Raw genomic sequence first — 25,518 nt, forward strand, 5'->3', positions numbered from 1 at the left:
GGCTGCCGTTGAAGGTCAAAAGCCGTGAAGGGCGGGATGCTGGGGAGAGGGGGTGTTCGCTGCTGCCCCCGGCCCCCGGCACGGCTGCTGGCCCCCTGAGCTGTGTGGGGGCCGCGCTCCCAGCCGCCGGCCGGCGCTGACGAATATAGGTGGTTAATGCCTTCAGCATGTATGAAATACACCATATGCTGGGAAACAAAAGGGGCTCTGTGCTATTAAAGTTTCATTTCCCCACTCCCCTCCGCCCGCCCCTCTCCCCCCATTTCCCATCGGCTCCGTGGTGCAGGCTGCTTGCAGCAGCAGCGTGAGGAGCCCCGGCGCCCGCCCGGGGAGCACGTGGCCCCTGAGAACCGTGGCACCGCAGCAGGTATGGGGCACAGCGGGGCGAGCAGGGGGCCCGCCTGGGGCCTGGGTGGCTGCTGGGAGCACGTGGAGAGCAGATGCGGGGTTTCCCTCCTGGCGGGGGAGCAGCAATGCGCCGAACGGGGCAGCTGCCCCTCATACCCCCACGCTGCCGGGGGCTGCTGAGCCAGGAGCGCCCGCCGCCGGCCAGGGCTGATGTGGGGAGCAGCATCGTGGGGGCAGGACGGGCCAGAGGGCGCCCTGCAGGCGTGGCGGTCCCAGCGGCTGAGGACCCCGGTGGGCGGATGTCAGCTTTCCGTCACGGTCACCAACGCCTTGGTGAGGAGCAGCCGACAGCAGGGGTTTGGGTCGCTCCTCAGCCCCATGTGGAGATGGTTTCTCCCTGCGTGCCTGCAGCCCAGCCTCGGGCAGGGGGGATGGGGGATTTTGAGGAGGGAGCAGCCCTTTTCCCCTGACCCCTCCACCACAGTGCCTGCCGGGAGCTGCCGGAGAGGGGATGAGCTCTGGGTGCGCTCTGGGTGCTGCTGCTGGGAAGGGAAAGGAAAAAAAGAGGGAGAGCAGCGGGGTGCAGGAGGGCTGGCAGCGGTGGAGGCTGCTGCGTGTGGTGCCAGCTCCATGCCGGGGCAGCCGCGCAGCCCCTCACAGCCCGGCTCTGCCCCCCTCGCACCTCAACCCGTGGCAGCAGCGTGACAGGCTCCCGGGCTTGTGGGAACGTCCCTGCCCCCTCACCCATGAGGCTCCCAGCTCTGGGGGCTGCACCCCAGGGCAGTCCGTGGGATGGGATGCGGCTACGTGGGGCTTGGCTCCAGCAGGAGCTTTGCTGGAGAGGTGCCGCACATTGGGGCGTGAGGCAGGGTGTCGGGGAGCCCCGGTGCTGGGCGGAGGGATGCCAAGAGCCCCGGCACAGGGAGGGCTGCTGCCCCTGAGCCGCGCCGGTCTGCAGGGCTCCCGAAGGGGTTAAGAGAGAAGAGGAAAAGCAGAGAAAGAAAACAGCACTGGGAGAGACCAGCGCGGTCAGGGCTGTTTGCACTGGCTTGGATGTGTCCTCGGCATGTTTATTCCTACTGCACAAGCGGTTTTGCCAGACCCAGAGCCAGACTGCTGAGCACGCACACACTGCGCTCTCAGGCGCGCGCACACACACACACACACACACACACACACACACAGCTCTCTGCCTCTCACGCATGCACAGCACTGTCCTAAAATGCTTCCCAGTTGCACTCTGCCTGCACAGATCCACTTCCGCCCCAGCACCCCCCCCGCCACCTCCCTCTGTGGGACCCCCCCAGCTGAGCCGCCTTGCCCACAGGGGTAGGGTGGCCGGGCTGCCGTGCCACGGCAAGACGACGGCTGCTCCTGCGCCGCCAGCCCCCATGCCAAGTGGGCTTGCAGGAGCAAACGGGAGCAAACCCATGTCCCAAGGGCACCAGCCGGCGCCGGGGCCAAGGCCTGAGACAGGGCTTGTGCTGGGAGTTGGCTGCTTCCCAGGGCTGGAAAAGGAAGGAAACACCCCCTGGACGCTTTTTGTTTCTCCCAGACGGTCCCCATGCACTGCCCGTGGGGCTCAGAGGGGCCGGATCCTCCACTCAGGTGCTGTAAATGCTGCCTTCTCCCGGGCGCTGGAGGGCCCCTTTGCCTGGACCTGGCTGTCTCGGACTCGTCTGTGTATGCAGCCGTGCCCCGTCCAGTCCATCTGTTGGTTGTGCTCCTCTGCCAGCCTGAAGTGTCAGCATCCCGTGTTCAGGGAGGAGGAGATGTCTTGAATGCTCCCCCCAACCCCCAGGGCTGCCCTGCCAGATGCAGGGGCTGGAGCAAAGAGGGGACCGTCCGGGCCGCGGGGAGAGGGACATGCTCCGGCTATCTGTCATCCCGGCTCCAGCAGCCCTGAGCTCACTGAGGCTGTGAGTTTCCCTGCCCTAGGTAATGGGTTGTGTTTTGTGTCTGCCACGGGCGGCTGAGCTCCCGGGCCAGCATGGCTGCAAAGTGAGCCTTAATTCCCGCTGTGGGGCAGCTGCTCTGAGCTCCTCACTGAAATGGCTTTCTGTCCCCCCTGGAGAGTGCTGGGGACAGGCAACGCAGCAAAACCAGCAACAAGACCCCCAACAGCCAGGGTAGCAGAGCCCTGACTGTGCTCTGCTCATGGCTGTGACGAGTGGGATTTTGTTTAATTAGCTAGCATTCGTCATCACCCCCCAGCAAATGTTCGGCAGCACTGCATGGGAAAGTCGTGAAGGCTCAATCATGCCAGGCCTCCCTCTGGCATCTGCTGTCAGAGCTCTGCTGAGAAATCTGGGTGTGGGGCTGGCAGTGCTTGCAAGTCGGTGGCTCGAAACCAGGAGCCATTTCTGCGCGGAGGCTACCACGTGCGGCACGTCTGCAGCCCCCTGCCCGGGGTAGGCGAGGGGCTGCGGGGCTGGACGCCGCCTGCACCGTACAGTTCAAAGCCAGCTCGCTGCGGTGGCACTTGGGTCCGTTTCGCAGGGAAAAGGAGCACAGCGTGGCAGTCCCGGGCCAGCGGGAGCTGTGCTGGCTCTGCCACCGGCTGTACCCGCGCCGGTGAGTCACCACTTGTCTCCGTCCCTTCCCCTGCCAGGCCGTGGGAGAGCAGGGCTGCGGTGAAACCTCCCCATGCGGGGAAGTGAAGCAGCTCCGTACCCAGCGGACTCGCCCCGACAAGCAGGTGGCGGAGCCCGTCCTGCTGGTGTTCGGGCTCCCCGGGCTCCCTGGGCCCCCTGCAGTCCCCAGCTATGAAGCAGAGACGGTCTTCAGTTTCCTTTCTGCACCCTGCTCCAGGTACGTCGGCACCTCGCCCCCAGAACTGCATCTTGGGACTTCAAGGTCTTCTCTCTTGGTCTGTAGCTACCTTTTATGTTTCACTTGAGCCCGGAAAGGCTGAGCTGCAATTTTCTCCTCAGCTCCAGCCGATCGTCACTGTTTCCCTGAGCAGCGGTGCTGGCCCCGGGTGCCAGAGGGCACCCCGCCGCAGCAGCACCTTGGCCTGAGGTCTCCAGGGCTCAGCAAACCTGGTGCTTCACGCCCCAAACCTACACCGCAAGGCCCCAGGGCAATTTACACAACTGGAGTGGGGCCGCGGCTGTCCTCACGTCCAGGAAACACCGGAGATAAAATCGAAAGTTAGCGCTGCCCTTGCAGGGGCCAAGATAAGCAATGGGAGGGACAGGCGGGGACCTGCCCTGCATGGCCGCTCCTTGCAGCAGCAGCACGCAGCCCAGCGTCGGGCAGGCCACTGCCCCTCTCGTGGCATGAAGGTGACGGTCTGGATGCGGCTACCAGTCCAGGCAGCCCCAAGAGGGAGGATGTGAGGGTAGATGCACCTCTGGACCTAGCCAGAAGGCCTGACCGGGCTCAGTGCAGGTCCACTGGAGTGGAGGGGCTTGACGAAAGACATTCGTGTCGAGGTAGCAAATGCATTTCAGCCCGACCGGCACTGCCAGCCCCGGCAGCCACCTGCTGCCCTCCTGGGAGCCTGTGCCCGGGGCCCAGCATCCTTCCCCAGCCCCGGCCCCCACCCCAGCCATTTCTCAGCCCCCTCAGTGCTTGGGAGCGGAAAGGTGAGTTGCGCAGGGCATCGCCTTCCCTCTCTGTGGCAGCAGCATCCCTGAGGTGAGGGACAAGTCGAGGGCCTGGGGGAAGACGGACAGATACAGCAGCGGCGCGACAGGCTCTAAAGCAGTGCCTGCAGCCTGCGCCCAGGCCGTGCTCTTGGCGGGGGGCCGAGGAGGGAGGCGAACGTGCGGTCTGGGTGCCCCAGCTGCCCCTATGCTGCCTCCTCCCGTTGCCTCGCATTGGTTCCTCCGCTTAATCAGAAGACGTCCCCTGGTGCTGAGGCTGTGCCGAGCGGCCCCCCCGCCCCCGCCGTCCGCGGGCCTTGCTCCCTGCCCTTCCTGCCGGCTGCCCCTCCCGCGGCGGCGGCAGCGCCGTGCCGAGGGTGCACCGCGGCATGAGCACCCGCCGCCGGGGCTGGCCACCCCGAGGGCCGCCCGGGCGCTGCGGGCCACGAGGGTTGCACGGGGACAGGCGTGCAGGAATGTTGTTTTTTCCACCCCGGTTTCCTCCAAGGTAGTAAATCAACGCTGCGAAAGGCTTTTGTTTTCCCAAGCACGCAGCAGAGCGCCGAGGCTGGCCCTGCCCCGGCCTGGCGACCGCAAGGGGCGAGGGCGATGCCAAGGCAAGTGGGGCAGCGCTGCTGGCCCTCGCCACCAACCCCAGAAGGAGCCGGGGCCGCGCGCGGGAGCCCCCTCACCCCTGCTGCAGTGGTGGTGGGGACTTGCTGCACCACAGGGGCACCCCGCGTCCCCCCCCCCCCCCCCCCGCCTGCTGCTGCCGCGGCACCGCGGTCCCGCAGAGCACACTGCGGTGCCTGCCGGTGCCACGGAGCTGGCATGACCAGGGGACGGGACCTGGAGCAGCACGCCGGCAGGGTTTCAGCGCCGCTCTGCAGCCGATGGCTTGCTGGCAAGGTCCCTGGGGAGCTGGGCGCGGGATATTGGGTTGCAACAGATGTGAGAGCGGCCAGGCACAGGACGGCCCTGGCTCCTCTCCAAATGCCGCTCGGTGACAGCTACACCGAGGTGGCAGGTCCCGTATCAGCTGTGCAGGCATCTCCCTTAAAGAAGCAGGGTCCCCTGGGAGATGCCACCGGCACCCACAGGGACACGGCTGAGTGAGGTGCTTGCAGCGCTGGGGACGCAGCACCAGACAAGCCATCGGCTTGTGCCAGCTCGCTCGCATGTGCAAAACAGGCATGGCCGAGCATGGCAGGGCCAGGATCCCGACTTCACCGCCGGTCCAGCGCCTCTTGCATTAGCCCTGGCCCCTCCAGTGCCCCCAGACAGCGGCAGCCCCGGGGATCCTGGCTGGGGACACTGCCCTCTCGCCCGGGGCAGCCTCAGGGCAGGGATCCTCCGGTGCTCCGGGCTCGGCGGGAGCGTGGTGGGAGCAGCTCCCAGGGCCTCTGCCCGGGCCAGACCTGGGACATCCACAGCACCAGCGTGGATGTGCTGCCGGGAGCCTCTGCCAAGCTCCCCGCCCAGGACACTGAGTCGCTGGCACACCAAAGGTGTAAAAATCCCCCAGTGTGTGTTGCGCCTGGTCTATTTTGGAAAGGGAAGGAGCCGATCTTGTGACTAGAGCTGGGGACTGAAAGTCTGGGCAGCAGGATCCTTTCTGAGTGACAGCAACCTGCTGCGCGACCTTGGGGGAAATCTGAGAGTCCCCGTCCTGGAGGCGCGTGGCCCTCCGAGCCGGGCAGTGCGGTTTCAGCCCCCCGCCACCCGCACTCCCAGTTAAGGACACTGGAAATCACGTGGAGGGCAGCAATGCGCCTGCAGAGACATGGGGAGCTAAGGGCAGAGCCTGGGCGTGGGTGCAAGTTGCCCTGCTTTGGCCACCGCCTCACTGGGTCGGCTGGGCCTCAGGCACGGGGCTGCACCAGGCCCCCTCAGCTGCAGCCGTGCCACTGGCCCCTCGCGAGCACCAGCTCAGGGCCCCTCTGCGGCCCCCGTGGCCCCTTCCCGTGGGCACCTCACGACCGGGGACTTTGGCGCGGGGGGCCGTGGGGGAGCCACGGACAGATGGAGACGCGAGAAGGTTTTCTGCAGGCTCCAGCTCCCCGAGATTGGCAGCCTGAGCGCCTGCAACGCCTGCCAAAAATATTTGTGTGGGAGGTGGAAAGTTAACTTTAGTTTTCCTTTTTCAAGGCAGGGGGGGCAATGGCAGGTTGTGAAAAAGGCAGGAGAGAGAGAGGTGGGGGGGAGATTTGCTGTGCATCAGCCACAGGCGAGTAGGCAGGGAAAGACGGCAGCGAGCAAAAGGTCTTCCTGCCGCCAGGTTTCAGCACTTGGCGAATTTAGGGTGGTTTGGGGTTTTTTTTCTTCCGCTCTTCCCTCCCTTGGCACCGCTTTGCAGCGTGCACATTTCTTATAAACGCTACGGGCTCTTCTTGCAGGGACGCGCTGCGGCGTGCTGCCGCCGGGGAGCGCGAGGTGTCTCCCCGCAGCCGGCACCGCGGCGGCTGGAGCAGCCCTGGCTCCCTGGCCTGGCACTTCGCCCTTCACGAGGCGGCTTCGCTGCGGGCCTGTGCGGTGCGGGCAGCCCTGGCCTCCTCAGCTGTCTCCGCCGGAGGGGTTTGCCGGGGATGCCCGCGGATGTGGTCACTTCATCCCCGCAAGAGGTGAAGCCGCAGAAAAGTGCTCCGAGAAAGAAAGGGGAGGCTTGGGAGGACGATTTTTCAGAGCGACACGGGCTCTGCCAGCAAACTGTCAAAGCGGCGATGGCATGGGATGGGCAGGCACGGTCCTCCACTGCTGTCCATGGGAGCTGTGCCGCCTGGGAAGCCTGCTCCCGAGGGATGCGGGTGCGGGGGCGAGCGGGGCACGGGGCTGCCCCAGCAGGGCCGCACCAAGGGAAAATCTCCTGACCCAGGCTGCGCGCACAGCTATTTTAGGAAACTTTCTCTTTGTCCTCATTCGAGATAAGCCAGCACCAACAACTTGCCGGGTTTCTAAGGAAAGATGTAGGTGGCTTCTCGCAAGTATCGGGGCTCTGAATTACATAAACAGCAGGGTGAGAGTCTTTTTTTAGCAAGAAACGCTGAAATCTGTCCCCCCAAATCTCTTGCAAATCCATGTTGAATAATTGCAGGCAGAGCGAGCAGCAGGGAGGATTTGAGGCATGGCAGCAGCTCTCCTTCAGGCACTTTCAAAGACGCAGTGTTTTGCTTGGGAAAAGCCCAGGTGTCTGCTGGGCGTCCTGGCAGCAGAGCTCCCGGGGCGGCCTGCCCTCGCTCCCAACGGGAGGCTCCTGAGGGAGAGCGGGGACGTTTATGTGGACAAACACAGTGAGCCTCAAGCGAAACTGCAGCAGATGTGCCAGGCTGAATCGAACATACTGCATTAACCTGAAGCAATTATTTCCTCTCACTTCACTGAAAAATCTCGCAAAAATTTAGGCTGTTTTTTTTGGGTCAAGCTGAACCCTTTTCTCCAAGCTTCTCTTGCAGCTGTCACATGGGCAAGCCCTTTGCGGGCCGTGGGTGATGAGCTGCTCGGCCCACAGGCCCTGTGGCAGGGCCACGCGGGCTGCACCAGCGACAGCGGCAGCAGCCGCAGGCTGGGTGACGCTGCGCGCAGAACAAGCCTTGCAGTGACACAGCAGCTGAGCGGCACTCGGCTTTATGGTGCCGGTGGCTCTGGTGGACTCACCGCCCAGGAATTTCCCCGTTACGTGCACTGTAACCCATATCCTGCCCCGCAAGCGATGATATACCCCCCCCCATCTGACACCTTTCCTCTGGGCTGGGCAGCTGCGCACACTGGTCGCTGGACAGTGCTTGTGCTCGCAGAAGGCAAGGGGAGTGACGGTCCTGGTGCCGTGTGAGTCACTCGGTGGTTAACACGGCCTCGCCGTGTTAGCTGGATGCCTGTTCGGCTTTCAGGCAGGATGGAGGTGGAAGCCCGGGCTCCAGCTAGCCTCGGGCAAACACCCCTTCAGGCAGAGGCTGCTCTGCCAAACGCAGCTCCTCTGCAGACCCTCCTAGCACCAGGAATTAGCCTTGCTACCCAAACGCTCCCACCTTTCCAACAGGATCCCCACCGTGCCAGTGTCGGCCTCCAAACCGGGCTGCGCCTCTGCCGCTGTGTCTGTGCCACTAAGGCGAACCGAGCTGAGCACCGTGCCCAGCTCCAGATCCCGCGGCTCCGCCGGGGCAAGGGTACCCGGGCAGCGTTAGCAGGGTGTCCCCGCCGGCCCTCTTGCTGACCGCCCTTCGCCCCCACCTCCCTTACAGCCGCATCACCAGCCTGCTGGCGCGGGGGCTTGTGCTGTGTGGGAGGGCAGCGCCACATCCCAGAATGCGAGGAATTTCCCGCTGGCCTGACTCATCCGGCGAGTCCTGCCCGGAGCCGCACTGTCTCTCGCCGCAACCCGCCAGAGGGCAACGTGGCGAGCGGCAGCGCGCACCCCGGCGAGGGAGAAGAGCGAGCCCCGGGGCGAGCCCTGCAGCACCCGCCTCGTCCCCCCGCGGCTGCCGGTGGGGGGCTGGCGGCGGCCACTGTGGTGCGAGAGCAGCTGAGCTGAGGCAGGGGATTGCCAGAGCTGCCATGGGGGCTGGACCTGCCCACATTGGGCTGGGACCCAGGGAACCGTTTCTGGCTCAGACTGGCATAAGTCGGTGCGTGCCCGAACAGTCCCAGCGCTCACGCTCTGCCTCCCCTTTGCTCAGGTTCCTGGAAGCCGCTCCATCTGCCCCGTGTTTCTGGAAAGGAGAAATCCCTGGAAAACGCTCCTCGGTGACATAGTCCCAGTCAGATCTTCCATGGACAGAGCTGCGGGGGAAGCGGCCGCACGCCGCCGTGTCCCGGCGATGCCTCTCTGACGGGAGCCTGGCTGCGTGGCCCTGTGGCAGCAGCCGAATCCTGCCTGCGGCGCTGGCTGATGAGCAAGGACCAGCTCTGACACGCTTTCCCTGTCGGACAGTGGGCGCGCTCCTAGGGACGATCCCAGAGGGAATCCAGCCCTCGGGTTAGGAGGAGCAGGCTGAGCATCATCCCCAAAGAGACCGAGGAAAACGGGCAAGATGCTGAAGGCAACGCTGCGGCCGCTGTGTCTGCGGACTCAGCCTGGCTGTGCTGCGCCCGGCGAAGCCAGCCAAAATTCCCGTGCCTACAGGCCCGCCAAGGCGGATGCAGGAGAAGGACATGGCTGCTCACAGGAGGGAGGGAAGAGGGGAGAGCAAAGGTGCCAGCAGCTCAGCGAGGTTTCCCCTTTCCACCCAATGGAGCAGGAAGAAAAGGTTGAGCCGTCGGGTGGAAAAGTGAGCGCGCACTCCCCGCAGGAGCCGGGCGGACTCAATGGAGACGTGCTGGGCCTCCAGCTGGATGGCAGCGCTCTGGCATCGGCGGCTGAGCCCGCGCCTCTGAGCAGCTGCCCCAGCTCCGAGCTGCCCCCCGCTGCAGCGAGCCCCACAGCTGCCCCAAGCCAGGAGTGGAGAGTGGTGAAGATCGAGCGAGTGCTCGTCTCTCCCGTCGGCCAGCCGAGGAAAGCAGGTGAGCGACCGTCGCTGCTTCCCAGCCCCTGGGCTTTGCACCCCCTGTGCCACCGCCCTGCCCAGGGGAAAGCCCCGCTCTCCCCGAGCAGGAGCAGGCAGGACCGCTGGGACGGCCCTGCACCCTGTGCGCCTGCTTGGAGGGCCCGGCCTCCTGGCCAAGCTGCTGGGACTTTCCAGTTTGAGATGATCTCTGTGGCCTTAAAAATATGGAAGAATGTGTGGCTTTTCTCGGGAGGGAGGTGGGAAGCCAGCGAGTGGGTTCCCGCGCTCTCCGAGACCTCTCCTGAGCCTCGAGCAGGCATGGACAGGCAAGGACACCCTGGCCCTGGCGGTGACGGCATGGCCTGCTCTCCGTGGCCTCGGGGCCCGGGGGAGCCTGGCCTGGGCTGCCAAGCGGGGGAGCAGGGCCCCCTTGCAGCACGCTTTTGGGGACACCGGCACCTGTGAGGGAGGGGCTGGCCGCAATGGCCTGCCGGGAGAAGGGCTGAGCCCGCACGGATGCTGTCATGATTTGGCTTCGAGCCACCTCTATTTCAAGCCCTCATGTAAAAATTAAGCACTTCACTTCAGGCTGGCGATTTCCTATAGCGCTCCTTCGTGCTGCCTCATCTCGGAGCCCTGCTCTGCAGCTGGGGTGGCCCTGCTTTGCTGGCTGCAGCTGTGCTTCGAACCCCCGCCACAAATACAGCCACTCACCCAGGGTTACAGCAGCTGCTCTGGCACCTGCCCAGCCCCACAGAGATGCACTGCAGAATTAGACCCACCCTTTTCCAGGCATTGGAGCCATTTTTAAACCCCTCTTCCACCACTCTTTCTATTTTGTTCCTGCTCAGCTGTTACCTCAGATGCCAAATATTGCCAAAGCAGGTATGTCACTGCCTCCTGATGGGAATGAGCTATTGGATGTTTTTGCTTTCCTTTGAACATGGCTTTCCCAGAGCAGCCCCTGAGCCCAGAGAGGGATGGGGGGCAGGAGAGCGGGGCGGTGCTGTCTTCAGCTGGAGGTGCTGGAAGTGCACCTGGTTCCCAGAATCTGTCCTCTGAAAATCTGTCCTTTTGGGATGTCTCACATGTCAAACATCCTCAAAACCAGCAGCCCTTCAGAGGAGGGCTTGCTGATGGAAATCTCAGACATGCTCTTTGGACAAATGCTGCTCTAGCAGCTTCTCTGTCCATACAGTCATTGTGTTTTAGGGCTCGGCAAGCAAACCAGACAGATCCAAATACTCTTCCCATTTCTCACCGTTCTCTGTTGCGGATGGTAGCTTTGCAGCGGGAAAGGTCAGGGCTGTCTGCATCTGGGCTCAGCACTTTCCTAGCCTGCACTGCGATCCAGCAGCTCTGCTGCCAGCCTGGAATTTTAAAGTAACTCAACAGGTTTGTTGGAAAGAGTTTGTCTGTCCTGTTTCCTCCTCCTCCAAGTGAGATCACCACCAGCCGCTGCCTGTGTGGCTGTCAGACTTTCCAGAGTTGCTGTGCAGGATGTCGCAGAGGGTGCTGAGGGCTGGGAGCAGGACCAGGCTTTGCTGCCCGACTAGCATGGCGCAGGGGTGGCCAGGAGGCACTGAGCCAGGCCGTGGCATCCCCGGAGCAGCGTAGACTGGCCAGACAGGGTCTGCGAGCCGGCTGGTTCCCAGGTGCCGCTGTGGTTCCCACTGAGCAGCCCAAGGCCAGGCTGTCTCCTTACAGACGTGCCACAGCAGCCTGGGCTTTTTGGCACCTCTCGGGGCAGGTGTGGGAGCATGAGGAGCCCAGGGCACAGGCACCGGCTGGGTGATGCAGCAGACAGGGCTGGTTTCTTCGTCTGGTGTGCAAATAAACAGAAGGTTTTGCTTGTTGGGGGCTGCCGAGCCAGCACCAGTCTCCCTCAAAAACCAGAAAAGCACAAAAAAGCAAATGCTGGCAGGAAGAAAGGAAATTAGAAAGGCAAAAAATGAAGCCAAGAGCTCATCCTGTGGTGAGAACAGGCTCAGGAAGAGCAGAGCGGTGAGGCACGGCTGATGCCACCTGTGGGAGGTACGTAAGTGGGAAGAGGAGCCACAGAGCCTTTATGCTAGGTCTGGCCAGGCCCGGCAGCTGGAGCAGTGTCCCCCCGCCCGGTGTTTGAAAGGTAGCATGCTGCAGGCCCCCAGCAGGGCTTGGAGGAGGCAGATGCACAGGGCTGGGGCAAGCAGGATGCCTCAGGCTGGAGTAAGGGGCATGTGTGGGGGATGCACGACATTAGGGTAAGGTGGATGCACAGGGCAGGGGTGAGGGGGACAGCCCCGGGCTGCTGTCACCTCTGCAGAGGGCTCGGGTTGGCCCGAGGGAGCAGTGAGACAGATGCAGTGGGGGGACCCGGGGACGGCGGCAGGACTGCCCGTACCACCAGGGGGGTCGTCCGGTCCCGTGCGGTCCCGGGCCGTGTCCCCGGGTCGGGCCGTGTCCCCGGGCCGGCCCGGGCCCGGGCACGGGCGCGGGTGGCCCCGAGGCTCCCCGGGCGGCAGCGCATCGCCGCGGCCCCCTGGCCCGGCCCGGCCCCCGCCCGCAGCCCCCCCGGCCCGCTCCGAGGGCGGAGCTGCCGCAACTTTCCTGCCCGCCGCCTCCTCCCTCGGTGCAGTCGGGCTGCGAGGGGCGGCGGCGCCGCCGGCACCGGCACCGGCACCGGCACCGCGGGTAGGGCCGGCGCTCGGGGCTTGGGGCCGGGAGGCGGCGGCTGCCCGGGGCGGGGTGTGCGGGGGGCGAGGGGGCTGCGGGGAGCCGACGGCCCGGGGGCCAGAGGGTGCAGAGGCGGCGGGGGCTGCGGAGGCTGGGGGAGCGGGGCGGGACGCGCGAAGGGGCTGGGGGTGCCCGAGGGGGCGGCTGGGGGGGCAGGAGGGCGCAGGAAGCGGGGCTGGGGGGCGCGGGGTGCGCCCCGGGGGCTCCCCGGGCACAGGGCAGGGTGAGCCAGTGTGCGCGCAGACCACCGCAGGGGAGGAGGGCTGAGCTGCTTTCTGCGTGTGTCAGTGGGCTGTGCCGTGTCCACGCTCCCTCTGCCCACCCATGGGCCTGGCGCGGGGCTGCGCCGTGGGAGGCAGCGGGGGCGACGGGGGGAGCCGCACCAGCGCTTCAGCAGGGTGGCATCTCCCAGCCCTACAGAGCTCCTTCTCAGGCTGCGTCCCCTGTCCCCCTGCATGTCCCCCCCGGGGACAGCTCTCCTCCCAGCAGGGCTCCTCGTGGCCATGCCATCTCGCGCTGGAGACGTGAGGTCTGTCCCTCTGGATTGGCAGCCAGAGGGATCTGTTACGGGTTGTGCAAGGGACACTCAAAGGCACCGTTTCGTCCCCATCCCCTCCCTGCTCTGCCCATCCGTCAGGGACAAGAAGAGCCAGATGACCTTCTCACGCAGGGCCATCTCCTCCCCGCCCATGGGACCAGCCAGCCAGGGCTGCTACCTGGGCTCTGTAGCCGGGCGTCTGCACTTCAACGGCGCGGGCAGGGCTGGTTCCCCCGCCGGGCTGCCGCTGGGGCCACGGGGCGCCCTGTACCTGGCCTTGCTGTTGGGACAGGCTGTGCCCGCCACGTTGGGCTGGGGCTGCTGCCCGTTCTCCACCAAGGGCTGAGGTGGGAGCAGCCTGGAGGAGGTCTGCTCTGCCCCGTTCTCCTTTAACAGAGCTGAAAGGCTAATTTTGACAGGCTGGGGGAAGCAGCCGGCTCTGCTTTCGTGGTTGCAGCAGCCTCTTCTTCCCCCGAGCGGATCTAAGCAGGGCTTGGACTCTCGGCTGCATCCCCTCGGCATCCCCCGCGGGGAGGAGCGGCTTGGCTTGCCCCGGGCAAGCAGGCTCTGGCCACACTGGGAACAGCCAGAGCCTGTAAAGGAGCAAAAATCCCCGGTCCCTCCTCCTCATCCCGCTGCTCTATTGCCTTTCCTGCCTTCTTCCCTGCCATGGGAGAGGGGTGCTCGGAGGCTCGCAGCTCGGGGCCGGGGTCGGGGCACGTTCGTCGGGGCGCTGAGGGCCGGGGCCAGGCTGCGAGCGGCAGGAGCGCTGGGCTGCCCAGCGGTGGGTGCGGGGTGGCAAACAGCTCCAAATCCAGCAAAGCCCTCGCAAACCCAGCATGGGGGAAACTTGCAAGCGAATCGAATTTTATTGCTGTGCCAGATTTTGTCACTGGCAAAGGCACCAGGGAGGAGAGGCCCAGCGCGGCGAGCCCTGCCAGGAGGAGGAGATCGGTTCCCACAGTGGCACCGCCACTTGAGCGGGGGCCTGTGGGGGCCCTAGGGCCAGTGTGTGTAGAAACTCGTATCTGGTGTAAAGGAGGGTTGGAAGCTGCAAGTGAGGCAGAAAATTGCTGTATTTATATCCGTGCATTTTTATTGCATCTGTTTCGAGCGAGCTAGACTGTCTGTCTGTGCTGCCCTTCTTGTTTTCCTAGCAGTAGATTATTTGGGATAACTGGGAGCTGGAGGAAAGAGCAAACTTCAATGTGTGCGAGTTTGCGCACATTGCAAAAAATCTCGCACAGCTGTACCTGAGGCAAAGGGCCAGCTGGCCTCCCTGCCAAAAAACCTGCTTACATTTCCTCAGTGTCCAAAGCCCTCAACATTTGGGTGAAAACACTGAATTCCTCCCCCCGCCCATCACCACCCTGGATGTAGATGTGATTTAGGGCCGGCTCCGGCCCTGGGCGAGGTGCTTTTTACCTGGCCGACCTGCAGGAGCTGATGCAGGGGCTCCCCACGGCAGGCTGCGAATGTTGTCACGGGATCACTCGGGCGCTTTAGGTAACCTCGCGGGTGCAAAGTGCAGAGCAGCCACGGCGCTGGGGCGTGGGCTTCACGTTGCTGGGACACGGCACAGGGCGTCCTGCTGGCTGCGGCTCTCTGCCTCTAATCTCATCCCGAAACCCCAGCCAGAAGGAGAGTGAGGGTGGTTAGCGTAGGTGAGCCTGCTGCGGGGGCGAGCCCTGCTGCCCTCCCCCGGAGCATCTGGGCACATCTGGACAGAGCCGCGGGAGCCTGGCTGGGGGGAGCTGCTGCTCCGCAGGCCTGGCTGTGGGAGCTGTGAGGCGGCTCGGTGCAGAGACTTGGAAACGCTTGTGCGCACCCCTCTATAGACGCGGGTTTTCTCTTAATGCTGCTTTTTGCCGGAGGATCGCATAGCGAGGGCAGGCGCGCTCGGCTGCGCGCTGCCTGGGGGAGGGCAAGCTGCTGTGCGGGCCAACCCCAGACAGCAGCCTGATGGTCATTCAAAATCTGGAAAAGTGTCTGTGCGTTATGGATGGCGGCTGCTTTTCTGTTGTCGAAGGTGGATTTCGGGTTTTCCCGCTGTTCTCGTCCATGCTGCGCCAGCCCTCGGCCCCGCGGGACCGTCCGGGCCATTCTGCCTCCCGAGCCTGCTCCGCGCAGTCGTCTTGGGCCGGCCACCTGCGAGGGGGATTGCAGCCTTCGGACGGCCGTACTTCCAAACCAGTAGCAGGCTGCAGATGGAGATCCTGAATCAAAGTATTTGGAGTCACGTGCCAGCGCTGGAGCCCACGATTTCACGTGTCCGGCCCCAGCCCGTCAGCCCCGTCGGGAGACTCCATTAACCGTTAGCGTTGACGCTCCCTGCATGGGTCTTTTTGCCGTCCTGCCTGGTGCTAGCAGCCACCCAGGCTGCAAGGGGACAGCTTCCAAGTCACGATTTTTCCTCCCAAGATTGTTGCAAAATTCTCTGATTTTGAGCTTATCCACAGCACAGCTGAGCCGAGTGTGTTACACTTTGGCCTGGGAGCTGTTTTTTGCTGGGGTTTCCCATTGCAAACCATCAGCTGGCCTGAATGGATGTGCTGTGACATCCTGGCTGTATCAAAACCAGCAGCTTCAACTGAATCCGTTGAACTGATCAGCTCAGAGAAGCCTGTGGTATCTCCCCTCCCTGCAGTTTGGGGCCAGATTCTGATCTGGTCCAGCTGAGAGCCAGGCTGTGGAGGTCGGTGTCAGGGCAGGACAGGCTGCAGGCAGGGTCTGATACCTCCGTCTCCGTTGTGTGGGGTCTCATGGTGAGTCCAGCCTCACTACATGTATTTTAGATGCCACCAGCAGCCCTGTGCAAGGGGACCTGTCCTCTGCACGGAAACCTGAGCTGGAAGGAATTTTGTTTGCCAGTTGGCTGTGAGGGGAGAGCAACAAACATGCCTTTCGTCACCCTCATCATCCTCACCCTGGAGGAGAGAGCACTGTACTTGTTGCAGAAAGGTTAACTGACAGCGCGGTGAGAAGCTGTTAAGCCCGGCACACTGGGGATGTTGCTGGAAGTCGTTCCTGGGGCGAGAGGAAACCCAAGGGGCAAGTGCTTATATAAATATAGAGGCAGAGAGCTATAGGCTCCTCTTTCCTAAGATGAAGTGCAAAGGCGGGCTGAGCAGTGAGCTGGAGAGAGGTTTGGATTTTGGAGCCCTTCCCAGTAAATCTCTGCTCTTTCAGGGGTGTCGCACAACGGCGATATGACTGCCTGCTGCGGGGAAGCCCTGCTCTGCACCCAGAGGGGTGAGAGGGGCCCCCAAAGTGGCACTCGGAGCGCTCACGTGGCTGGTGGCGGCAGGTCGTGGAGTTTTGGGAGCCGGGAGCTCACCAGCCCTGCCGACTGCCCGCTGCCCGGCTGGTCGGAGCAGGAGGGGCCGGGGAGCCTGCAGGTGCCCCGGGCCAGGGCCGGCTGGGGGACGCCCCAGAGCCGCCAAAGCAGGGCGCGGGCTGCCGAGAGGGCTGGCGGGGCTGGATTCATTGTTCTTGGAAGAAGCTGGGACATTTGGAAGCGGGCGACGTTTCCTCCCCGAGCTGCGGCGCAGTGGCAAGCCGGTGAGCGGCTGTGGGAAGGAAGGAAGGAAGACTGGAAGAACACAAGAAGAGCAAGTCACTTGTTGGACTTGGATTTTTTCCTGGCCGCCTCCTAATGGCCGGAAGCCGGTTTCCAGTGTCGCGCTAGCCTTGGATGCCCTTGGCCATATATAGTTCTGCTTCAGCCCTTTCTCCGTGCCGTCGGGCTGCCGGCAGCCCCACATGCCTCCTCCCTCCTCTCCAACACTTGGACATTTTCACTGCGTTGCGCTCCATCCCGTCTGCCTGGGGCCTGGGGAGAACCGTGCAGCTACAAAGCCTGGCTGAAGCTCACCGGCTGTCGGAGGTGGCAGGGGAAGGATTAAGGGCTCGTTTCCTGTGGCTCCGGCAGCTGGGAGGGGAGCAAGGGGTGCAGCGAGCGGCCACGTGCGCAGTGGCACCGAGGCCGTGCCAGCCAGGACAGGCTGGGGACCCGCTCCTGATGCCAGGGGATGGAGGGTCCCTCCGGATGGCAAAATACTCCTGTGCCAGGTCGAATAGCCTCATCCCCCGGCTGATATTGGAGGTGCAGTGAGGTGGGGGGAGACAGGCCATCCTGGGCACGGGTAACCAGGGCTGTGGGCATGGCAGTGTGTGCATGGACAGTACTCATGCATAATAATCTTATTCTCTGCAATTTCCTCTGGGCTGCCAGAGGGTCCAGTGCTTTCCATCTGTGCAATAAAAATCAGATGCTGAGAACGATTATTAACACCCCCATCACTATTATTATTGCTAGCGACTCCTTTCCCCCAGCTCGGAGGGAGGAGTTGTGACACGGCTCGCGCAGAGCGGACAGAGGGCCCGAGGCGGCTGTTCCAACAGCGTTGTGGGCGGTCCAGGATGGGGTCCATCAGTGGACACCAGGAGTGGACAGCTGGGCCAGGGGGTGAGGCCGGGGGTCCGACCCCGCAGAGCTCCCCCGGCCGAGCTGAGTCGCCCCGTGGCGAGGGAGAGCTCCCGTGAGCCCCCCGGCACTGTTGAAAGGCGGTAGCAAGAGCGGGAGGCTCCAAAATGGCTCCACGGAGAGCTCGGCGGCCTTGGCCTCGGAGCAGCATGGCTGCGCACAGCGCGGCTCCCGTCTGAGCACGAAACGCGCAGACATCTGGAGCCTGCGGCTTGTTTCCCAACAGCCCCTCGGTGGCGCTGCGCCCGCTGCTCGGCGAGGGAGGCGGCGTGGGGCGCTGGGGACGCTGGCCGCCCTCCAGGCAGCCCGGCCTCGTGGGGGCAGCCACTTCCCGCGCTGCGCCGCAGCCAAAGCAAATAGGAAGGCTGTGTTCAACGAGGCCGGCTGCGAACGGAGGAGAGCTTGGCCGCCGCCGCTGGTTCCGGCGGAGAGTTTCTGTCGGCATTTCTGCCCCCTCTCCCCCTTGCCCAGCCAGCGTCCTCCCGCGCCATCAGCCCAGCTCCTCCACCTCTCCCAGGGGGGCAGTGGCGGCCGCAGCCGCCCTCCAAGCCAGCCCAGGGAAGTTACACGCATCAGGCTTTGCAACGCAGGAAAACCCCACGGGTTTCCATGAAGATGCAGGCTGAGGGGATGTGGGCCGGAGCAGGCTGTGGCTGCACGCTGAGAGCACCGGCGCAGCCCGCGGTGGCCTGCCCAGGTGCCGTGTCCTGAGGACGTGGCCATCTCGGGCTAAGCAACTGTTTGGGGGCAAAGCCGGGGATGGGGTGCTGATGGCAACGCCCCAGAGGAAGGCAGGGTGCGGATGAATGTCCTCGGTGGATGGGAAACGCTCCAGCTGCACCGCAGCTCCCCGCGGAGGCAGTGTCTCCTGCTCGCCTAGCAGGGTGCATCGGGGCAGCCCGGCGTGTGCTGGGCCGTACCTGGGTCGAGAAATGGAGGCAGGGAGATGTGGCTGCAGGCAGCGGCATGCTGCCCACAGCTGCCTGCGGGCGCTGGGGAGGGCAGTGCGGGTGCTGAGGAAGAGGAGATGCCCAGCTCAGGGCAGCCTTCCTGCTCCACCGTGAGCTCGCTGGAAGGATTTGGCTTAGTCATTCAGTCCTTCCTTTCGCTGGTAGGCTGAGCCGCTGCTTAAAATATCCTGGAAGGATCCCAAGCAGCACAGAAGGCAAGAAAATGAGAAACATGTGAACCGAAGGGGAGTGGACGCTGGCTGCGCTCGGAGGAGCCGGGCTCAGGGCAGGCGGCCCCGGCCACCCACCTCTGTCCGGCTGCTGCAGCCCCGCGTGGGGCAGCCCCTGGCGGCCAAGGGGGTGAGGGGCCATGGAGCCCCTCCACGGAGGGAGCGCGGACCCCGGCCCAGGCTGGGGGCACCTCCGCAAACCTGGCTCCGACTAAATGGCTGCTGGCGCGGGGGCTCAGGACGCACTCGCAGGGAATTAGGCAGCCGGAGAAAACGCGTTCCCCGCAACTTCGCGTCCTTGTGGACATGGGAACCGGCTTTCGCGCTGACCTCTTGGGCAGCTTTTGCAAAGCCCCGCAGCACCCGGCGGGGCTTACGCGGGGTTTAGCAGGCGCTTGGCTGGCCGTTTTTAGCACATTTGTAGGCTCCTGAGGAATGAGCTTGGCACGCTGCTCAGGCGGGCTGACGCGTGGCTCCGCCGGCAGCGGCTGCCACCTTGTGTCGCTTCACACGTAAGTCCCAGACTGGCCCCAGCCTGGTCACAGTCCTGTCCAGACAGACGGACACGTCTCCTGCCTCTGGCTGTCTCCCTGCTGGCACAGTGGCGGAGTGGGCCCCAATCTGCGGAGGGAGACCAGGAGGAGGGACGTGCTTGTGCCAGGGGCCGAATCCCTGCAAGCTGCAACCTGAGCCCTTTTGAAGTCCTTCGAGAAATTCCTTTCCCATATGGTCATGGCGTGCGCAGGGCTGAGCCCAGCAAAACAAACTGCCCTGGGGCCAGCTGGGGTGCCCGCAGGTTCTTCCCAGCCGCTGTCCCTCTGGGAATGGCCGGGAGAGGCTGCAGCTGGGTGGCCAGGCTCAGGGACAGGGCGGCACTGGAAACGCAAGGAAAGGCTGTCCGTGTCCACGTGGGGCCGTCAGGGGTCCTGCACTAACCCCACTCTCCCCTCTACCCAGGTCTCTCCCGGAGCGCCAGCCTCTCCGAGAAGGAGCTGAAGGAGGCAAAGGCGCAGAGCCGGAGGATCGCAGCCCAGCTCACCACAGCACCGGGTGCCAGCTCCAAGGGCACGCTGCTCTTCCACCGGCGCAAGCAGCGCCTCGACAAGCTCGCCTGGGTGGCCACTGCGGGAGCCGGCGCTGGCCATGGCACGGGGTGGCCGCTGAGCCCGCCGCCCGCCAGCTGCGGTGCCACCGCTGGAGTGCCCCGGGGGGGCAGCATGGAGGGAGACAGTGGCCTTGGGATGCAGCGCGACGGGGTGCAGACGGAGGCATCCCACCACGAGGAGCCGTCGGCTGAGCTGCAGCAGGTCCCACTGAGCGTCTACTTGAAGGAGAATATGGCTTCAGCCAACGGCATGCATGAGCAGGGGCCTGGCGGGACGCAGGGCGAGGCCGCGGGGCCCAGGGAGACGCAGACCGCCTGTCCACCAAGCATGCCCGTCCCTGAGCCGCAGGAGGACGGTGAGGGGTCGGGCAGGGAGCAGAGCGCGCCTGCAGCTGACACAGCAGCAGCTGCACCGGCAACCAGCAAGCAGCCAAACGGCACGCACGGCAAGCAGTACTACGAGGTCCACCTCACCTTGGCGAAGCCCAAGCCTGTGAAGAACAGGACGGCCAGGCCGTTTGGGATCCAGGCGTCGGTGGTGAAAAGCCAGCCCACGGAGCAGGCCCCGGCGGCTGAGCTGCCCCCGCCGCCCACCTACGCGGAGACCCTGACCAGCCCCCCGCCGCTCACTCGGGTCCGTTCGCCACCTGCCTATTCGGCGCTGTACCCCGCTGGTGGGCGGAAACCTCTCCCCGGCTGCGGAGGAGGCAGCCTGGCCCCCCTGCCCAAAACGGGGATCCTGGAGGAGTCTGTTGCCCGGAGAGCCAATAAAAAGTCCATGTTCACTTTTGTCGAGAAGCCAAAGTTGGGCCCTAACCCTGATCTGCTGGATTTGGTCCAGAACGCCGACATCAAAAAGAAGCAGAAGGAGCAGGGAGAGGCCGGTGCTGAGGAAGAGCCATTCGTGCTCGGGGCAGAAGCTGCCAACTTCCTTGCCGGCAGCGCGGCCAGGGGCGGGCAGCACCTCCCACCGGCCGAGGACGCTCCAGCGTGGTCCTCCTGCCTCAAGTCCCCGACTATCCAGCCGAAGCCCCAGATCAAGCCCAGCCACAACCTCACCGAGGCGCGAGGGAAAGGAGCCGAGCTCTTCGCCAGGAGGCAGTCAAGGATGGAGAAATTCATCATCGAGGCTCCATCTCAGCCTGACCTGCTGCGGTCCCCATCTCCCACCATGTCTCTGCCTCCCTCCTGGAAGTATGACGCCAATGCTTGCGTGTCGCCTATGATCTCCAGGCACCCCATCAAGAGTCCCTCCAGGCCCTCCAAAACCCCTCCAGCATCTCTGTATGGGGGGGGCCTGGTGGAGAATGAGGTCTCTCAGAAGGAGCTGGAGATCTCCAAGCACCAGCCCTACCAGCTCCAGTCTTCGCTCTTCATCCTCTCCCCATCCAAAGGGCCCCTGAGGTCCATGCCCCGCGGGACACCTCCGCCGAGGCCCACACTTCCCGACTCCTATCTGTACCCCCAGCAGACCTCCTGCCCCACGTCTCCTTTGCCTCCATCCCCCATTTGGCATCGCCCCGTGAGGCCTGGTGCCAGCAGGCCCCCCTCCGGCCTGTTCCCTGCGGCGGCTGGGGCCGTGCCCCTGACCCACGATGGCCGGACCGGCCCCGGAGCCCAGACTGATGTGCTCCTCACCTGCCCGGGCCACATGCTGTCACCCAGAGCGAAGGGAGGCTTCCAGGCGCCCAGACCATCCTACTCCACCAGGAACGCGGGAATCGAGCCACAGGTGTGGAAACCTTCTTTTTACTACAAGTAGTGGTGTCAAAGAGGAAACACATGCGTTTTAGGCTTCCCTCCACTGGCCAAGTCCACTCTAATTGCTCATGGGTGTGCAAAAAGCCAAAACAACCAAAAAAAAAGAAAAAGAAAAAAAAAGTAGCTCGGAGGCTTTCAGGACAGTGCCCACACGTGGGCAGGCCCCCAGGTCCGGCAGGAGTCTCTCCGCCGCCGGCGGCGAGCAGGCGCTGGGCAGGCCCTGCCTCGGCAGTGCAGCCGAGGGCTCAGGGAGCCCGTGTAACTGGAGCCGCGTGTTTGCACCACGCGGGGTCCCAGGAGTGCGGCCAGCCCAGGGGTGCAGCGCAGGCTGGGGATGTCCGACCGGCCCCGGCACACGAACTTGTGCGGAGCGGTAACAGGAGCCCGACCGAACCAGCAGGACCTCTGCTGCTCACTCTCTTCTCTTGCCTGGAAACTTTATGGAGCATCAAGTCTCTGGCTCGGTCCTTTCCTCACCTGCATTTCCAGCTCTCTGCAAAGCGGCTCCCGTCTCTGCCTGCTCCTCTGCAGCCTCTCTGTCCTGCTGACCCTTAGCGGCCTCTTACCAAAGTGCAGCCAGAGGCGCCGCGCCGCCGCGCCACCCCACTGTGCCTGCTCCTGTCTCTTCTGCTGCTCGTTAGGGTTTTTCCCCTCTTTGCTTCCATGCCATGGAGGAGTTTGACACCCGCCCAGGGACCGGCAGAGCCACACGGTGCTGGCCTGGAGCCATGGGAACTCCTCAGGGTCCCCATCCCTCCCGGTGCGGGAGGGTCCCTGGTGCGCCGAGAGGTGCCTCCCCTGGCACAGCAGGCGCCAGCCCTCCCACATCGGAGAGCAGGACCCGGGAGTGGCCAGCAGAGCAACGTGGTCCACCCGGTTGCACGCTTGCCTCTCACCAGCCCTGATTTCAGCAAAGTCCAGGGAGGTGATTTGCTGGTAAAACCCGGTGGCTTCCCTGGGAGACACCAGGGCAGCGGGGGGATGCTAATGCCTGGGGAAGTCCATGGGAATGGCTCGGCCCCCATGGGAATGGCTCGGCCCCCAGAGGCGGAGAGCCCCTTTCCTGGACGCCGAGGCGAGGAAGGCTGAGGCGGCTTCATGGCGGGCCGTGGCGCCCAGATGGCGTCTCCTGGCGCTCACCCCACCGCCTGTGGCCGGAGGAGATGGAGGGAGCGGGGCGGGGAAGGTGTCGCAGCCCCGGCCATGCCCTGCGCGTGGGACAGGGTGGCTGCACGGAGCTGCTGCGGTTCCCTAGGTCCTGCCTCCATTTCTGCATTAACAAGCTGCCTTTCAACTCTGCTTTAATTTCTCCTGTGTATTTTTTTCCCTTTTTCTTAATACACTCAAGTGCACTGTCACCTCTGCCTCCTCTTTCCTGCTGGCTCGCGAGGAGCTGCTGGCGGCTGTGGGCAGCAGGGTGGCTGGGGGGACTGCAGGGCTGGGAGGCAGCTGCCCAGCTCGTCCTGCCGCCACGGCCGGGCTGTGCGCGTGGTGCAAAAACGCTAACATCTCTCTGTCCCCCTCCAGGACAGGCGGCCGTCACTGCCCGCCTCCCCGACGTGGACGCCGCGGGCTGCGCTGCGCCAGGGCAGCGCCGATGGCTGGGCGAGCCCGGCCTCGGTGCCTGAGCTCGACACGGAGCCCCCCGCGTCCCCGCCGTGGAGCGAGCGGTGTGCGTCCCCGCTGCGGCAGGAGGCCGACCCCAAGGCGAGCCGCCAGCTGCAAGCCCGCCTCGCCAGGAACATCATCAATGCCGCCCGCAGGAAGAGCTCCTCTCCCAAAGCTGTGGGGCCAGATGGCTCCCGGCCCTTCACCCCGCTAGCCACTGTCGGCAGCCCCAGCCTGCCGCGGTCCCCACGGGTGCTGCCGGCCTGTGGCACCCCCAGCACCCTGCGCAGCCTCTCCCCTGCCTGCAAAAGCCCCCTGCAATCGCCCCGGGCCAATGGGCACCGCGGCTCGGCTGACACTGGCGCGCCAGGCCTCGGCACTGCCACCGGCACCAGCCCCGTGGCCCCCAGGGCCAGCCGGGTGGACGGCCACCAACCGCAGCCCCGGGTGCTGCCCGCCGGCGCCTCCTCCGGCCCCCGGACCCTGGGCGCCTGCTCGCCAACCTTCAGGAGCCCCCTGCCGTCGCCCACGGTGGGCGCACGGGGGCCCGCCAGGCGCTATGCCTCCCGGTCCCCGACGGACTCGGATGTCTCCCTCGACTCCGAAGAGTCGGGGGCCAGGAGCCCTGCGATCCACAGCTTCAATGTCTGCCCGCGGGGCTGGAGCGGGAGCCTGCGGCTGAAGCAGGGTGGGCTTCCACCAGGGGCCCCCTGCACCTCCTAGACAGTGCTGGTGAGGACCCCGCGGTGGCCCTGGAGCGGATCCCGGCAGCTTTGCCCGCTCCTGGCCCCCAGCGGGCCACAGCGCCAGAGCTTTCCCACCCCGGGCACTGTCACGCTGCGTTTGCACCTGGGCTGGAGGGGAGGATTGCTGGCACAGCATGAGGCCAGAAAGCCCCGAAGCCGCCCTCTCGGCAGCAGCATCCCTGGCCCCAGGACGGTGCAGAGGCCACTACTCGCCTGGCGCTCACAGCTGCAGGGCTGGAGCCCATGGACGGTGGAAACTCCCTCACCTCCCCAAACAGCCCCCACGCTGGGCATGTCCCTGAGGAGCATCGCATGCCCCAGAGCGGTGTGGTCCGGCCAGCACGCAAGGGGGCCCGGCCGTGTCCGCTCCCTCTGAGGTGCCGCAGGGCTATCGGCTCAGCGGGCCCACGAGGACCCCCGCCGGCAGTGAGAGCCAGGGCTGAGCCCCTACGCTGCCGGAGGACGGCTCATGTCCAACCCAGGGACCTCGTCACGGAGGCCCCCCACCTCGGTGCTTCTCAGCCGTCCGACAAGGACGGGCGAGAAGGAGAGGCCGGCGGGGGGGAGGGGGGGAGCAAGCATGGGTGTGCAGCGAGCCTGCCCCGCCAGAGCAGCCTCCTCCCGCAGCTGCCGCCTGCCTGCTCCGGCATGCTGGTGCGGTCAGGAGCCTCCCGCCTGCCCAGGATCCCGTGGCCCAGCTCTATTTTTACCACCCTAACCTTTACCAGAGGGACTGCGTGGTCAGCAGGGGGAGGAGGCCCCCCGGGGCACCACCTGTGTGGCTGCGTGCAGCTAACATTGGTCCCCAACGCCTGGGCGTCCCCTGCCCCATCTGTCCCCCCAGATCCTAGGAGCGTTCCCGGGCAGGGGCAAAAGGCCCAGCCTCCGGTTCATGCTGGGTTCATTTCTATTCCGATTTTGCAAGAGGAGAAGTTGCTTTTTCAGTCCATTCCCCAAACCCTCAAATCTTCACTACTTTTTTTTTTTTTTTTTTTTTTTTTTTTTTTTCCACTTTTGACCCCCTTCTCGAAGAAGCTTCCCCAGATCCTTCCTAGGCGACCAAAGTGAAAGCCAAAGTTATTTATTGTCATGGCTGGTGACGCCCCCCAACTCAGCCCAGGCAAAGAGAGGGCTGTTCCCACCCCTATCCCCCATGTCCATCCCCCCCATCTCTCTCCTCCCCCATGCTCACCTCTGCCCCCCACCCCAGCTCCATGGGGCTGAGGGGCTGAGTGGGGCTGGTGGCCCAGCGGGGGGAGGCAGTGGGGCCGCACGAGGTACACAGGACGCAGAGCAGGTTGCGGAGGGGCTGTGGGAGGTCGCAGGGCAGCAGGCAATGTGGAGAGGGTCTCGGGGATGGGACCGTGTCCCCGCGAGGCAGCTCGGCTCCCCCGAGGGCCGAGGGGGTGTTGGTGTCAGAGGGAAGCGTGGGTGGGTGCCAGCGGGAGGAGGGCGTCAGGGCAGATGCAGGTATGGGGCAGAGCCTGGGGGAGCAGCAGGTGCCGGGGGGGGCAGCAGGTACCCAGAGCATTCAGCCACAGGGAGAGGGGTGCCAGGCCCCCTGGTGCCCTCCACCGCTGCCAGGGTGCCAGGGAGATGCTAGGATGGCGGGGGCACAGCCCAGCCCCACATGAAGCAGCCCTGGCCTAGGGGATGCAGCACTGGGGGTGGTAGGAGCTACCCCAGGACAGGGGGATGCATTTGGGCCATCGGGCACCGGTCCTGTTAGGGCAGCATGGGGTCGCCCCTTCCCTTCTCTTCCTCGGGATGCCTCGAGCAGAGAAAGCCAGCGCCCATCCCGCCGCCCCCCAGCCTGCCCTTCCCTGGGATGCTCGCTTGCCCTGCCCATCCCAGCAGCCGCTGCGGCCTGCCTGTCGCCACGCCATTGTATCCCCAGCTCAGAAATAAACTGCCGTTATCCCACCCGCCTGGCTCCTTCCTGCCCCAGGGCTCCCCACCATCGC

At 64.8% G+C, this 25,518-nt stretch overlaps 1 protein-coding gene and 1 long non-coding RNA gene across 2 annotated transcripts; both read left to right on the plus strand.

Annotated features, from left to right (window-relative positions):
- The first annotated feature begins 260 nt into the window (after positions 1-260).
- SYNPO (synaptopodin) lies at positions 261-25,479 on the plus strand. Its single transcript, XM_026118662.2, has 4 exons — positions 261-367; positions 8,609-9,431; positions 19,292-21,171; positions 22,728-25,479. The coding sequence occupies exons 2-4, from the start codon at positions 8,963-8,965 to the stop codon at positions 23,529-23,531; spliced, it is 3,153 nt and encodes a 1,050-aa protein (XP_025974447.2). The 5' UTR covers positions 261-367; positions 8,609-8,962; the 3' UTR covers positions 23,532-25,479.
- Positions 12,025-16,953, plus strand: LOC135330021 (uncharacterized). Its single transcript, XR_010391732.1, has 2 exons — positions 12,025-12,088; positions 15,858-16,953. It is a non-coding gene; the product is annotated as an uncharacterized LOC135330021 (long non-coding RNA).
- Positions 25,480-25,518: the final 39 nt, after the last annotated feature.

Source organism: Dromaius novaehollandiae, chromosome 15, assembly GCF_036370855.1.
Source record: "Dromaius novaehollandiae isolate bDroNov1 chromosome 15, bDroNov1.hap1, whole genome shotgun sequence".
In the NCBI taxonomy this organism is placed as follows: Eukaryota; Metazoa; Chordata; class Aves; order Casuariiformes; family Dromaiidae; genus Dromaius; species Dromaius novaehollandiae.

What these genes read in the sequence shown, in the direction of transcription:
- SYNPO (XM_026118662.2), top strand. Translation starts at nt 8,963, where the DNA reads ATGCTGAAGGCAACGCTGCGGCCGCTGTGTCTGCGGACTCAGCCTGGC. An exon ending in CGGCCAGCCGAGGAAAGCAG is followed by an intron (nt 9,432 to 19,291) that starts GTGAGCGACCGT and finishes CCCTCTACCCAG; the next exon opens with GTCTCTCCCGGAGCGCCAGC. An exon ending in ACGCGGGAATCGAGCCACAG is followed by an intron (nt 21,172 to 22,727) that starts GTGTGGAAACCT and finishes GTCCCCCTCCAG; the next exon opens with GACAGGCGGCCGTCACTGCC.